The 15235-nt window shown below is 39.8% G+C and overlaps 1 protein-coding gene across 1 annotated transcript; it reads left to right on the plus strand.

Moving 5' to 3' along the window:
* The first annotated feature begins 6439 nt into the window (after positions 1-6439).
* On the plus strand, positions 6440-13048 carry LOC128696720 (uncharacterized). Its single transcript, XM_053788093.2, has 2 exons — positions 6440-7531; positions 11963-13048. The coding sequence occupies exons 1-2, from the start codon at positions 7469-7471 to the stop codon at positions 12992-12994; spliced, it is 1095 nt and encodes a 364-aa protein (XP_053644068.2). The 5' UTR covers positions 6440-7468; the 3' UTR covers positions 12995-13048.
* The last annotated feature ends 2187 nt before the right edge of the window (positions 13049-15235 follow it).

Genomic DNA, 15235 nt, shown 5'->3' on the forward strand with positions numbered 1-15235 from the left:
TTACCGCTTCCCTTTCTTCCTCAACATTTAAAAGTTCCTCAAAATATTCTCACCATCTACCCAAAATTCCATCTCCCCATCTACTAACTCCCCTGCTCTGTTTTTATCTGACAAATCCATTTGTTCTCTAGACTTTCTTGTTTAACTCACTCCAAAATTTTTTCTTATTTTCATTTAAATTTCTTGACAGTGCCTCTCCCACTCTATCATCTGCTCTCCTTTTGCACTCTTTCACCACTCTCTTCACCTTTCTTTTACTCTCCATATACTCTACTCTTCTTATAACACTTCTGCTTTGTAAAAACTCTCATAAGCTAACTTTTTCTCTTTTATCACACCCTTTTCTTCATCATTCCACCAATCACTCATCTTTCCTCCTGCACCCACCCTCCTATAACCACAAACTTCTGCCCCACATTCTAATACTGCATTTTTAAAACTATTCCAACCCTCTTCAACCCCCCCCCCCCCACTACTCATACTTGCACCAGCCCACCTTTCTGCCAATAGTTGCTTATATCTCACCTGAACTTCCTCCTCCCTTAGTTTATACACTTTCACCTCCCTCTTGCTTGCTGTTGCCATTTTCCTCTTTTCACATCTACCTCTTACTGTAACTGTAGCTACAACTAAATATTGATCCGATATATCAGTTGCCCCTTTATAAACGTGTACATCCTGGAGCCTACCCATCACCCTTTTACCCACCAATACATAATCTAACAAACTACTTTCATTACGTGCTATATCATACCTTGTATATTTATCCTCTTCTTCATAAAATATGTATTACTTATTACCAAACCTCTTTCTACACATAGCTCAATTAAAGGCTCCCCATTTTCATTTACCCCTGGCACCCCAAATTTACCTATTACTCCCTCCACAACATTTTTGCCCACTTTAGCATTGAAATTCCAAACCACCATTACTCTCACACTTGGTTCAAAACTTCCCGTACATTCACTCAACATTTCCCAAAATCAATCAATCAATATCTCTCTCTCTCTCTCTCTCTCTCTCTCTCTCTATTTATATATATATATTTTTTTTTTATTTTTTATTATCACACTGGCCGATTCCCACCAAGGCAGGGTGGCCCGAAAAAGAAAAACTTTCACCATCATTCACTCCATCACTGTCTTGCCAGAAGGGTGCTTTACACTACAGTTTTTAAACTGCAACATTAACACCCCTCCTTCAGAGTGCAGGCACTGTACTTCCCATCTCCAGGACTCAAGTCCGGCCTGCCGGTTTCCCTGAACCCCTTCATATATGTTACTTTGCTCACACTCCAACAGCACGTCAAGTATTAAAAACCATTTGTCTCCATTCACTCCTATCAAATACGCTCACGCATGCCTGCTGGAAGTCCAAGCCCCTCGCACACAAAACCTCCTTTACCCCCTCCCTCCAACCTTTCCTAGGCTGACCCCTACCCCGCCTTCCTTCCACTACAGACTCATACACTCTTGAAGTCATTCTGTTTCGCTCCATTCTCTCTACATGTCCGAACCACCTCAACAACCCTTCCTCAGCCCTCTGGACAACAGTTTTGGTAATCCCGCACCTCCTCCTAACTTCCAAACTACGAATTCTCTGCATTATATTCACACCACACATTGCCCTCAGACATGACATCTCCACTGCCTCCAGCTTTCTCCTCGCTGCAACTTTCATCACCCATGCTTCACACCCATATAAGAGCGTTGGTAAAACTATACTCTCATACATTCCCCTCTTTGCCTCCAAGGACAAAGTTCTTTGTCTCCACAGACTCCTAAGTGCACCACTCACCCTTTTCCCCTCATCAATTCTATGATTCACCTCATCTTTCATAGACCCCTCCGCTGACACGTCCACTCCCAAATATCTGAATACATTCACCTCCTCCATACTCTCTCCCTCCAATCTGATATCCAAACTTTCATCACCTAATCTTTTTGTTATCCTCATAACCTTACTCTTTCCTGTATTCACTTTTAATTATCTTCTTTTGTATACCCTACCAAATTCAGCCACCAATCTCTGCAACTTCTCTTCAGAATCTCCCAAGAGCACAGTGTCATCAGCAAAGAGCAACTATGACAACTCCCACTTTATGTGTAATTCTTTATCTTTTAACTCCACGCCTCTTGCCAAGACTCTCGCATTTACTTCTCTTACAACCCCATCTATAAATATATTAAACAACCACGGTGACATCACACATCCTTGTCTAAGGCCTACTTTTACTGGGAAATAATTTCCCTCTTTCCTACATACTCTAACTTGAGCCTCACTATCCTCGTAAAAACTCTTCACTGCTTTCAATAACCTACCTCCTACACCATACACCTGCAACATCTGCCACATTGCCTCCCTATCCACCCTGTCATACGCCTTTTCCAAATCATAAATGCCACAAAGACCTCTTTAGTCATATCTAAATACTGTTCACTTATATGTTTCACTGTAAACACCTGGTCCACACACCCCCTACCTTTCCTAAAGCCTCCTTGTTCATCTGCTATCCTATTCTCCGTCTTACTCTTAATTCTTTCAATAATAACTCTACCATACACTTTACCAGATATACTCAACAGACTTATCCCCCTATAATTTTTGCACTCTCTTTTGTCCCCTTTGCCTTTATACAAAGGAACTATGCATGCTCTCTGCCAATCCCTAGGTACCTTACCCTCTTCCATACATTTATTAAATAATTGCACCAACCACTCCAAAACTATATCCCCACCTGCTTTTAACATTTCTATCTTCATCCCATCAATCCCAGCTGCCTTACCCCCTTTCATTTTACCTACTGCCTCACGAACTTCCCCCACACTCACAACTGGCTCTTCCTCACTCCTACAAGATGTTATTCCTCCTTTCCCTATACACGAAATCACAGCTTCCCTATCTTCATCAACATTTAACAATTCCTCAAAATATTCCCTCCATCTTCCCAATACTTCTAACTCTCCATTTAATAACTCTCCTCTCCTATTTTTAACTGACAAATCCATTTGTTTTCTAGGCTTCCTTAACTTGTTAATCTCACTCCAAAACTTTTTCTTATTTTCAACAAAATTTGTTGATAACATCTCACCCACTCTCTCATTTGCTCTCTTTTTGCATTGCTTCACCACTCTCTTAACCTCTCTCTTTTTCTCCATATACTCTTCCCTCCTTGCATCACTTCTACTTTGTAAAAACTTCTCATATGCTAACTTTTTCTCCCTTACTACTCTCTTTACATCATCATTCCACCAATCGCTCCTCTTCCCTCCCACACCCACTTTCCTGTAACCACAAACTTCTGCTGAACACTCTAACACTACATTTTTAAACCTACCCCATGCCTCTTCAACCCCATTGCCTATGCTCTCATTAGCCCATCTATCCTCCAATAGCTGTTTATATCTTACCCTAACTGCCTCCTCTTTTAGTTTATAAACCTTCACCTCTCTCTTCCCTGATGCTTCTATTCTCCTTGTATCCCATCTACCTTTTACTCTCAGTGTAGCTACAACTAGAAAGTGATCTGATATATCTGTGGCCCCTCTATAAACATGTACATCCTGAAGTCTACTCAACAGTCTTTTATCTACCAATACATAATCCAACAAACTACTGTCATTTCGCCCGACATCATATCTTGAATACTTATTTATCCTCTTTTTCTTAAAATATGTATTACCTATAACTAAACCCCTTTCTATACAAAGTTCAATCTAAGGGCTCCCATTATCATTTACACCTGGCACCCCAAACTTACCTACCACACCCTCTCTAAAATTTTTCCTACTTTAGCATTCAGATCCCCTACCACAATTACTCTCTCACTTGGTTCAAAGGCTTAACATCTCCCAAAATCTCTCTCTCTCTCCTCTACATTCCTCTCTTCTCCAGGTGCATACACGCTTATTATGACCCACTTTTCGCATCCAACCTTTACTTTAATCCACATAATTCTTGAATTTACACATTCATATTCTCATATATATATATATATATATATATATATATATATATATATATATATATATATATTATATTATATATATATAATCCCCCCTCTCTCTTTCTCTTTCCCTCTCTTTTTATTGTTTCCTCTGTCTGTCTGGGGGATTGCTCTCTGGCCAAGGTGAACTGTTAGGCATGTTTCTTTACACCTGCTGCTCTTGTTCACCTATCATTAAGTAGATACCTGGGTGTTAGTCAACTGTTGTGGGTTACAGTTTGGGGGAGAGGATTAAAGTACCCCAATGGAAACAAGACCAAGAGTCCCCAGTGATGCACAGTCTTTATCAACTTAACCTGGGTTACAAAAATCTTCTATATTATGGTTTCGACTATTGTACAGTATTACAAATGAAATCTGAGACACAAGTCTCACATTTAAGTTTACCACTGCACACTGCAATACTCACCATGCAGCACCCTACTAAACAGCTAAACAGTCACTATCTTCCCTTCACACAGTTTATTTTATTTGCAATTTGTTCCTAACTTTAGCCTTGAACTGATAAATGCCACTATTTACCTCTACAGCAAATGTTAGTAAATTTATTCTAGTGTTTTAAGTGCATATAAGTTTTCAATGCCTGGCTACACACGAGAGTATTGCAAAGATATGTTAACTTCCATTAGCATCAGCAATTTTCTTTTTCAACTCATCGACTGTTCCACATCAAGGTAGCATACAGCAAGTATTGGGTGTGTGCCTCAGTGAAATTTATAAAAAAAAAAAGACCCCAGAAATAAATCATTATTTGGCTTTGTTAGTGTATCCTTAACTAAGCCTTCATAATTTATCACCACTGTATTGTAGTAACAACACTGGTAGTAGGATAACAGTGAATATTTCTTATGTGGAAACCTCAGTTATGCATAATATTTTGGAGTAATGAGATATTACAGTAATTTAAAACAGAAGTTTGTAAAGCCACCTATGTTTAAAATAACAGTGGCTTATCTTATTAACCCTTTTCAAAATCTGAGGTTAGTATATTTAACATAAGTCAGGTTATTTTGGTACAGGTACACATAAATACAGTTACTTGGATTATTATTCATAGCAGCATATGTGTAGATTACCTAGGATAACCCAAAGTCATATAAAGTGACTTATTTCCAATGGGTTCTTGGGTGCTGAGTTTTGTAGGCACCTATTTTGGTTTTACTTTATCATTGTGTATGTGGAAAGGTCCTCGTAAATTAACCAGCAAATGACATGGTTTGTGCATAAAATAATCAGCATCTAGAAGGAATAAGTTTATTTAGGTGCAATGATCATACATAGTGTACATTACCTAGGATAACCTAAAAAAGTCAGACAAGAGTTAACTCCAAACTTGTAAAAGTAATTAGCAATCACACATTCTACTGGCAAGGACTCAGACTTAATACAGAAGATAGTTTATGATATTTAACATGTAGATAAGAATCTTTAATGCAAAATTATGAAGGGATAAGTAAAAAACATGCAATTTAGCATACAAAGCATTGAGTGAACACAAGCATCCTATGAAGGGCGAGCTATTAATTAGTTACTTAATTAATATATTGCCATTTACCAATTTAAATTTTCAAGTTAACTGCAAAATTCTTCTAAAAGTACAAATAAAACATTAATTCTTCACTTGAGACACTCGTAAAACAATTTAACAAGATTTTCTACAAATGTAATGTATCAAGCAAGTGTAAATCTAATTTTCACTCGAGTAATTTAAAAAATGTGCTTGGAACAATTAAATATACCCATATGGTAGGTACGAGTATTACTTAAACTGATAATGATTTTAATAGTTGCTAGACTTCTTGCTAACACATCATGTGTGAAAAATATCATGTTTACCAGGTTAAGAAAGACCAATCATTGTGTCAAATGGTGCCACAGAGGCACAGTAGTTAATCTTAGCGAGGTATAGCCTCATGCACAGTCAGAAAGCAAGTTTGTGACCCATAATACAGCCTGGCCTGTCATGTGTGAGGGAGGCGGGCATGTGCACACCTGCCCCCTGCTCTACTCACTCTGCTCTGCCCCTCTGCTCTACTCACTCTGTACGTGTAGTAAGCCTACGGAAAATTGCCTGAGCTCGGGGATCTCCTTCAGCACTTCGTCAGTTACTAGATGGATCCCTCTGTGCTGCGGCCGGAGCTTGATTTTTCTTTGAAACCACGCAGACCCGATTTGTATTCCTCTGCTGGAGGAAGCCATGTTTGCTGTGACCATTGACAGCAGACGGTGTGGGTGAGGCTGCGTCACGCCCGCCCTCACACGCCCTCACCGCCCACCACACACTCCCACCACGCCCACGCCGCACACACACCCACCGTCTGGGCACTGCGGCGCCCACGGGCCACACACAACGGCGAGAGATAAAGCGTAAAACATTAAAGATGCAGGATTAAGGTGTGTGATCTCCGACAGATGGCGGTGGGCGGCGGCGGCGGCGGCGGCCACGACACCAGAACCACGACAAGCGAAGTGTTTACAAACACAAGGTGTTAGTCTCCCCTCACCTCACCTCAATTTCCCCCTCACCTCACTTCCCCCTTTCACCTCACTGCTCCACCTCAGCTCTCATAACACTTCCCCTCACCAGACTTCCCTCTTACCTCAGCCCTTACCAACTTCCCCCCTCACCTCAGCCCTCACCACACTTCCCCTCACCTCAGCCCTCACCACACTTCCCCTCACCTCAGCCCTCACCACACTTCCCCTCACCTCAGCCCTCACCACACTTCCCCTCACCTCAGCCCTCATCACACTTCCCTTCACCACCCTTCCCCTCCAGCCTTCACTACACTTCCCATTCAACTCAGATCTTACAACACTTCACCTCACTTTAGCCCTCACTTCACTTCCCCTCACCTTAGCCCTCACTTTCATTTCCCCTCACCTTAGCCCTCACTTCATTTCCCCTCACCTCAGCCCTCACCACTCATAGAAGAAGTGTTACATGAAGTGGGGTTAAATAAAGAGGTTATTTTGAGCAGATTAGCCAGGTGACAGTGCCAACTTGACCCCCTATCCTTGACCTCAGGCCCCAGTCATAGATAACATCCTGTCAAAATGAGAGTAGAAGTGTGACTAGATTAAAAAAAAAATTATCTGAGGACTTAAACTAAGAAGAGAGAAAATGTCAAATAATTTACATGAACTTTATTGGAAATAAAACTGTAGTGACTTTCCTGGTCAAACCACTGGCACATCCTCATTAATGAATATAGTAAACTTTATCATGGTTAATTGTATGTGGTTTTACAAAAAGTACTACACATACTGAACATACAATTGTTCAGTCATAGACTGGTGGTGGATTGTGATATATCTAGGCTAGGTCCTAGGAAACAAAGTGAAGCATAAATGGAACACTAACATTTTGTGATTGTGAAGAAACTAAGCAAAGACGAGTGCAGATCGTTGCAACACAATGTAGAAACGTGTAATACACCGAGAGTCTTATCTTATTATACCATGGATCGAAATGCCATTGAAATGTTGAGTGCCTCCCTGATTCGAGAATACCTTGCAAAAAAGGTAAGCAAACATTGTATCGTATGGATTAACTTTAAGGTATTAACAATATTCTGTCCTCCTACGAGCTTCTGTTTTTTTCACTGAAATGCTATCGCATCTTCATTATTTAGTGTCATATTTAATATATTAATTGTGACCTATTACAGTTTACTTCTCACATTATACAATGAGTTTGCATGCATCCTTGTCTTGCCGGGTGCTTGCTACCTTGTACCCTGCTACACTACCATTTATTTCCATCCTTCTAGTTTGCCTCATTTCCTTTTTAAGAAAGTCTTACATTATGCAGAAACAATTATAGTGCATATAAAACATTTATAGTTCAACTCTGTTATTATTATTATTATTATTATTATTATTATTATTATTATTATTATTATTATTATTATTATTATTATTATTATTATTATTAGAACATGGGGAAGGACTAAACTCGTACGGGTCAAACCATGGGGAATGGGAGACAATAAAGTCTGATCCAAGGAATGAGAGGTTAGCTCCATTTACTTGAGCCAAGAGCTCTTCACTGGCTTATTTCATCTTAAATTATTACTAATTCAATATAGTCACTGTAAATGCAACTGTATATGAAAACGAAATTATATGATGACTTAACCTAGGATATCCTATATCTCAAGAAGACTTTAAATTTCCTTCGAGAGATGTTCCTCTCATATATATATATATATATATATATATATATATATATATATATATATATATATATATATATATATATATATATATATATATATATATATATACATACACATACGAGAAATCAGGGCATAGAAACTAAAAGGCGATGTGGGCGCACCAAGGGTATAATTCAGAAGGCTGTTGAGGTGGTTTGGGTATGTCAAGAAGATAGAGAGGGATAGGATAACAAAGAGTATAAATCTGGGGTAGAGGATAGGAAAGGAAGGGGTAATCTCAGCTGGAGGTGATAAAGGACACTTCGAGTTTTAGGAAAATGAAAGATCCCCGGTATGGGCGGAAATATTAGGACGTGGTGTTTCCTTAAGACACCTGCTTTCTCTTTTCACCTAACAGTAAAATAGGTGCCTGGGTGTTAGTCGACTGGTGTGGGTCGCATCCTGGGACAAAATTGATCAAATTTGCCCAAAATGCTCTGCATAACAAGGGGTTTTCTATATAATAGTATGTTGTTGATGTCAGCTAGGCCTGTATACTTTGTACGTGTACTTACAGAAATAAAGAGTATTATTATTATTATTATTATTATTATTATTATTATTATTATAAGTTCCAGTAGACTTGTGTGAACATGTTAGACAGGAGGACTAGAGAGGCCAAGCCCATGATGACACTCTTCAGGTCACTTGTTCTATCTAGGCTGGAATATTGCTGCACACTAACAGCACCTTTCAAGGCAGGTGAAATTGCCGACCTAGAAAATGTACAGAGAACTTTCACGGCGCGCATAACGGAGATAAAACACCTCAATTATTGGGAGCGCTTGAGGTTCCTAAACCTGTATTCCCTGGAACGCAGGAGGGAGAGATACATGATTATATACACCTGGAAAATCCTAGAGGGACTAGTACCGAACTTGCACACGAAAATCACTCATTACGAAAGCAAAAGACTTGGCAGACGATGCACCATCCCCCCAATGAAAAGCAGGGGTGTCACTAGCACGTTAAGAGACCATACAATAAGTGTCAGGGGCCCGAGACTGTTCAACTGCCTCCCAGCACAAATAAGGGGGATTACCAACAGACCCCTGGCAGTCTTCAAGCTGGCACTGGATAAGCACCTAAAGTCAGTTCTAGATCAGCCGGGCTGTGGCTCGTATGTTGGTTTGCGTGCAGCCAGCAGCAACAGCCTGGTTGATCAGGCTCTGATCCACCAGGAGGCCTGGTCTCAGACCGGGCCGCGGGGGCGTTGACCCCCGGAACTCTCTCCAGGTAACTCCAGGAGTGAATAGACAAGCAGTTTCTATTGGACGTTCTGTTGTAATGTGAACATGGTAATATTTATGAAGGGATTCTAGGAAAATCGGTTAGGCAGTGATTGCACTCGGAAGAAGGTATGTGGGTGTTGCAGTCAGAGGGGAATCTAAATTGTGATGCGAGCACACTTTTGACAAGACATTGATTGAATAAATGATGGTGAACGTGCTTCTTTATTTGGGTCACCATCTCTTGACTAGAGGCAGCTGTTAAGGTTATATATATATATATATATATATATATATATATATATATATATATATATATATATATATATATATATATATATATATATATATATATATATATATATATATATATATATATATATATATATATATATATATATATATATATATATATATATATATATATATATATATAAATGCTGTAAAGAGTTTTTATGAGGATAGTGAGGCTCAGGTTAGGGTGTGTAGAAGAGAGGGAGACTACTTTTCAGTAAAAGTAGGTCTTAGACAGGGATGTGTAATGTCACCATGGTTGTTTAATATATTTATAGATGGGGTTGTAAAAGAAGTAAATGCTAGGGTGTTCGGGAGAGGGGTGGGATTAAATTATGGGGAATCAAATACAAAATGGGAATTGACACAGTTGCTTTTAACTGATGATACTGTGCTCATGGGAGATTCTAAAGAAAAATTGCAAAGGTTAGTGGATGAGTTTGGGAGTGTGTGTAAAGGTAGAAAGTTGAAAGTGAACATAGAAAAGAGTAAAGGTGATGAGCGTATCAAATGATTTAGATAAAGAAAAATTGGATATCAAATTGGGGAGGAGTATGGAAGTGAATGTTTTCATACTTGGGAGTTGACGTGTTGGCGGATGGATTTATGAAGGATGAGGTTAATCATAGAATTGATGAAGGAAAAAAGGTGAGTGGTGCATTGAGGTATATGTGGAGGCAAAAAATGTTATCTATGGAGGCAAAGAAGGAAATGTATGAAAGTATAGTAGTACCAACACTCTTATATGGGTGTGAAGCTTGGGTTGTGAATGCAGAAACGAGGAGGCGGTTGGAGGCAGTGGAGATGTCCTGTCTGAGGGCAATGTGTGGTGTAAATATGCAGAAAATTCGGAGTGTGGATATTAGGTGTGGAGTTAATAAAAGTATTAGTCAGAGGGCTGAAGAGGGTTTGTTGAGGTGGTTTGGTCATTTAGAGAGAATGGATCAAAGTAGAATGACATGGAGAACGTATAAATCTGTAGGGGAAGGAAGGCAGGGTAGGGGTCGTCCTCGAAAAGGCTGGAGGGAGGGGGTAAAGGTGTTGTGGGCGAGGGGTTGGGACTTCCAGCAAGCGTGCATGAGCGTGTTAGATAGGAGTGAATGGAGACAAATGGTATTTGGGACCTGACGAGCTGTTGGAGTGTGAGCAGGGTAATATTTAGTTAAGGGATTCAGGGAAACCGGTTATTTTATATAACCGGACTTGAGTCCTGGAAATGGGAAGTACAATGCCTGCACTCTGAAGGAGGGGTTTGGGATATTCGCAGTTTGGAGGGATATATTGTGTATATTTTATACGTATATACTTATAAACTGTTGTATTCTAGGCACCTCTGCAAAAACAGTGATTATGTGTGAGTGAGGTGAAAGTGTTGAATGATGTTGAAAGTATTTTCTTTTTGGGGATTTTCTTTCTTTTTGGGTCACCCTGCCTCGGTGGGAGACGGCCGACGTGTTGAAATATATAGTATATATATATATATATATATATATATATATATATATATATATATATATATATATATATATATATATATATATATATATATATATATATATATATATATATAATGTGTGTGTGTACTCACCAATTTATGGTTGATGGGGTGTGTTAAAAAATGGAGAGCTACATCAAAATCTACTGCTTAACAATAAGGAACGATGTACAGTACATACGCGAGCAATAACAGGTTCCTCATACTTTGTGCTCATAAATTATTTTTCTTGGTGGTTTTGTCAAATTTTGGACGAAACGTATTTAGCAGAGTATCGACAGTCTTGTTCAAAAATATTGCTGTATGAAATATTACTTATCATAACTAATTACCTTGCCTTCCTCTACTGTATATTGTTATAGTTTATGTTTTATAGTAATTGATGATACGAGTTTAATTTTAGAAAGGTCTGTTATATAAGTGAATAAAAAAAAACTATGCTTTTAATTAGTATTGTAAGTTGTAAACTTGAGAAGCAGTGATGGAGATTAGTTTCCATGGCAGTGGCTTTCTAGGGTTAAACAAGTCATTTCGTATATCTAAATAACTCATTGTGAACTTTTTTACCCTACGTAGATATGTCAAAAATGCAGTGACAAAAAATGCGGGTAAGGGTAGGAGACGCATAAAAATATGACTTCATGTCTACATTTACTATAATTATTTTTTTCACTATAATCACTAAAATGCTTACGTGTCACATTAATTTATCTATCAGAGACTGGTGAGGACATTACAGCAGTTAGATGAAGAACAAAGTGAGCAGTCTACGTGTGTCCGCAACCGATTAAAGCTCATGAAGGCATTACACATTGGTCGACTTATGAAGCGCAACAAGGAACTGGAGTCTCCACTGGACTCCATGGTAGAGGTCATCGTTCACTTCTTGCTAGGACACACTCGTACATCCAAAAGGCAAACAAAAGTCCCACAAAATGATCAGTGTGAGGGCAGCGAAAACCAGCTTGTTAAAGCCATTTGTGTTGACGATTCTGTTTTTCAAAACATCTGTGGTGAAACTTTGCCTACTGATATTGAAACAAATGAGACTGTAGCTCAGTATGGAGATGACCATGAATCATGCGGTGATGCTAAGGAAGAGTGCCAGTATTTCACTACAGCGTGTAATGCCAAAGAACAATATAATAAAACAGAGCAGGAGCAGTGTTTTGCTTCCGAATCTCAAACAAACAATTCAACATATGTACCTGGATATCAAAGTGAGTTGAATACAAATATAGCTACTGATGATTACAATGTAAATGAGAGTGCTATTAACATTGCAGGCTTACCACCATTTGCCAGTATCTTGCCAAAGGATGAAAATTACTCGAACTCTCTGCAGGATTCGTGTGAGTCTTTGATGGAAGAATCAGAATGTGAATCAAGTGCTTCGTCTGTTGTTGATCTTCTCAAGGATATGCCAGATGGCTGTGGGAGTGCTTCTGGTGTTACAACAGATATATTTAGAGTGCCAAACCTGTGTCGAGTCCAGACTCCTTTAGCAACTGATTCTTACCAAGAAGCCGATGTGATAGTTGCATGGGTAGAGGAAAATAAGAGTGAAGGAGCAGGAAAAGATGCAAGTTATACGAAATGTAGAACAGGCGAAGAAATTGAAAAATGGGCAAATGAAAGACCTGAAAAGCATGAAAAAGCTAATCAACTTAATAAAACACTCTCAGAAAAATGGTACCAAGAAAAACCTCCATCTCAAGGTATGTTGCTTATAATTCTTCGTTGTTTCTGAATACTACTAATAAATATTATTGTTATTGTCATTAGAAGTTAATAACTTTGAGGAATCTGACTGGTGTACAGCTTTTATGTAAATGAAATTGATGTATACCTTTCCTTATGTGTGTATATTTACTGGGAAACTGCGATTCAGCAACTTTGAACAACCCTCCACACACACACACACACACACACACACACACACACACACCGGTGAAGAGGCGGGGCCAGGAGCTAGGACTCGACCCCTGCAACCACAAATAGGTGAGTACACACACACACACACACACACACACAAAGGCAAATCCTGTGTCACAAACCTACTAGAGTTTTATGACAAGGTAACTGAAGTAAGAAATGAGAGGGAGGGGTGGGTTGACTGCATTTTCTTGGACTGCAAGAAGGCCTTCGACACAGTTCCTCACAAGAGATTAGTACAGAAGCTAGAGGAAGAGGCACGTATAACAGGAAGGGCACTGCAATGGATCAAAGAATACCTAACGGAGGCAACAGCGAGTCATGGTCCGTGATGAGGTATCACAGTGGGCGCCGGTGACGAGCGGCGTCCCACAGGGGTCAGTCCTGGGACCAGTGCTATTCTTGGTATGTGAATGACATGACAGAAGTGTCCCTGTTTGCAGATGACGTGAAGTTAAGGAGGAGAATTAAATCAGACGCGGACCAGACAGGTATACAAAGAGACCTGGACAAGCTGGATGCGTGGTCCAGAAACTGGCTCCTAGAATTTAACCCCGCCAAATGCAAAGTCATGAAGATCGGAGGAGGGCAAAGAAGACCGCAGACAGAGTATAGGCTAGGAGGCCAAAGGCTGCAAACCTCACTCAAGGAGAAAGATCTAGGAGTGAGTACAATACCGAGTACATCGCCAGAAGCACACATTAACCAGATAACTGCTGCGGCATATGGGCGCTTGGCAAACCTGAGAATAGCGTTCCGGTACCTCAGTAATGAATCGTTGAAGACTTTATACACTGTGTACGTCAGGCCCATACTGGAGTATGCAGCACCAGTTTGGAACCCAAACCTGGTCAAACACTTCAAGAAATTAGAGAAAGTGCAAAGGTTTGCAACAAGGCTAGTTCCAGAGCTAAGGGGAATGTCCTATGAAGACAGGTTAGGGGAAATCGGTATGACAACACTGGAGGACAGGAGGGTCAGGGGAGATATGATAACGACATACAAAATACTGCGTGGAATAGATAAGGTGGACAGAGACAGGATGTTCCAGAGATGGGACACAGAAACAATTGGAAGCTGAAGACTCAGATGAGTCAAAGGGATGTTAGGAAGTATTTCTTCAGTCATAGAGTAGTTAGGAAGTGGAATGGTCTGGCAAGCGATGTAGTGGAGGCAGGAACTATACATAGTTTTAAGATGAGGTATGATAAAGCTCATGGAGCAGGGAGAGAGGACCTAGGTGCGGTCAGTGAAGAGGCGGTGCCAGGAGCTGAGTCTCGACCCCTGCAACCACAATTAGGTGAGTACGCACACACTCACACCTAACAATACTAGAAGAAAAGAAGACTAGTCGAGACATTATCATGACAATAATTACTCATTGGGTTAGATATAAAGGCCAGGGATACTTTTAAATTTAAGATGAAGCTGTGGAAAAGAGATGACAACTAAAGGTACAAAGGAACGTTAGGAAGACCTTCTAAATCTCAATGTAGCAAGTATAGGAAACTAGATTAAAAAGTTGTGCAGAAAAATCATACACAGAATATATTTGATCGGGTCGTGGAGGTCAGTAATCAGTAAAGGCAGTCGATAAGATTTAAGAGGCAGGACTGGGTGCTGTGAATCGATTCCTGCAAACACAACTAGGGTAGTATGTTTCTATAATATTGTTTTTCATAGGAAGTCATGAGTTATGATTCGCTCTTATCTTGTCAACCATATTGAACGTGATGCTGCAAGAACAACACGTGAGATTTCTGTCTTTCTAGGCTTCTATGATAGTTACTGCTTGGTGTGCTGGCGGATGTAATAATCTGAACAAGGTAAGGCTAACAATCTACCACTTTCCAAATGACTGTGAAAGTCGAAAGCAAAGCACATCTTGCGAGAGGCAGCAAGACTAGGAGTCAACATACTTATTACCATCTAGGAGGTGCCTTGATTTTGCTGAAGAACTGTTCATCCAAGAATTTGGAGCTACCGTCACTTTCCTTGGATCAAACTTGATACCATCTCTTTCTTCAGGCGCTGTATGACCCCTACGAGTTTAATG

This window comes from Cherax quadricarinatus, unplaced genomic scaffold (genome assembly GCF_038502225.1).
Source record: "Cherax quadricarinatus isolate ZL_2023a unplaced genomic scaffold, ASM3850222v1 Contig1059, whole genome shotgun sequence".
NCBI classification, from domain to species: domain Eukaryota; kingdom Metazoa; phylum Arthropoda; class Malacostraca; order Decapoda; family Parastacidae; genus Cherax; species Cherax quadricarinatus.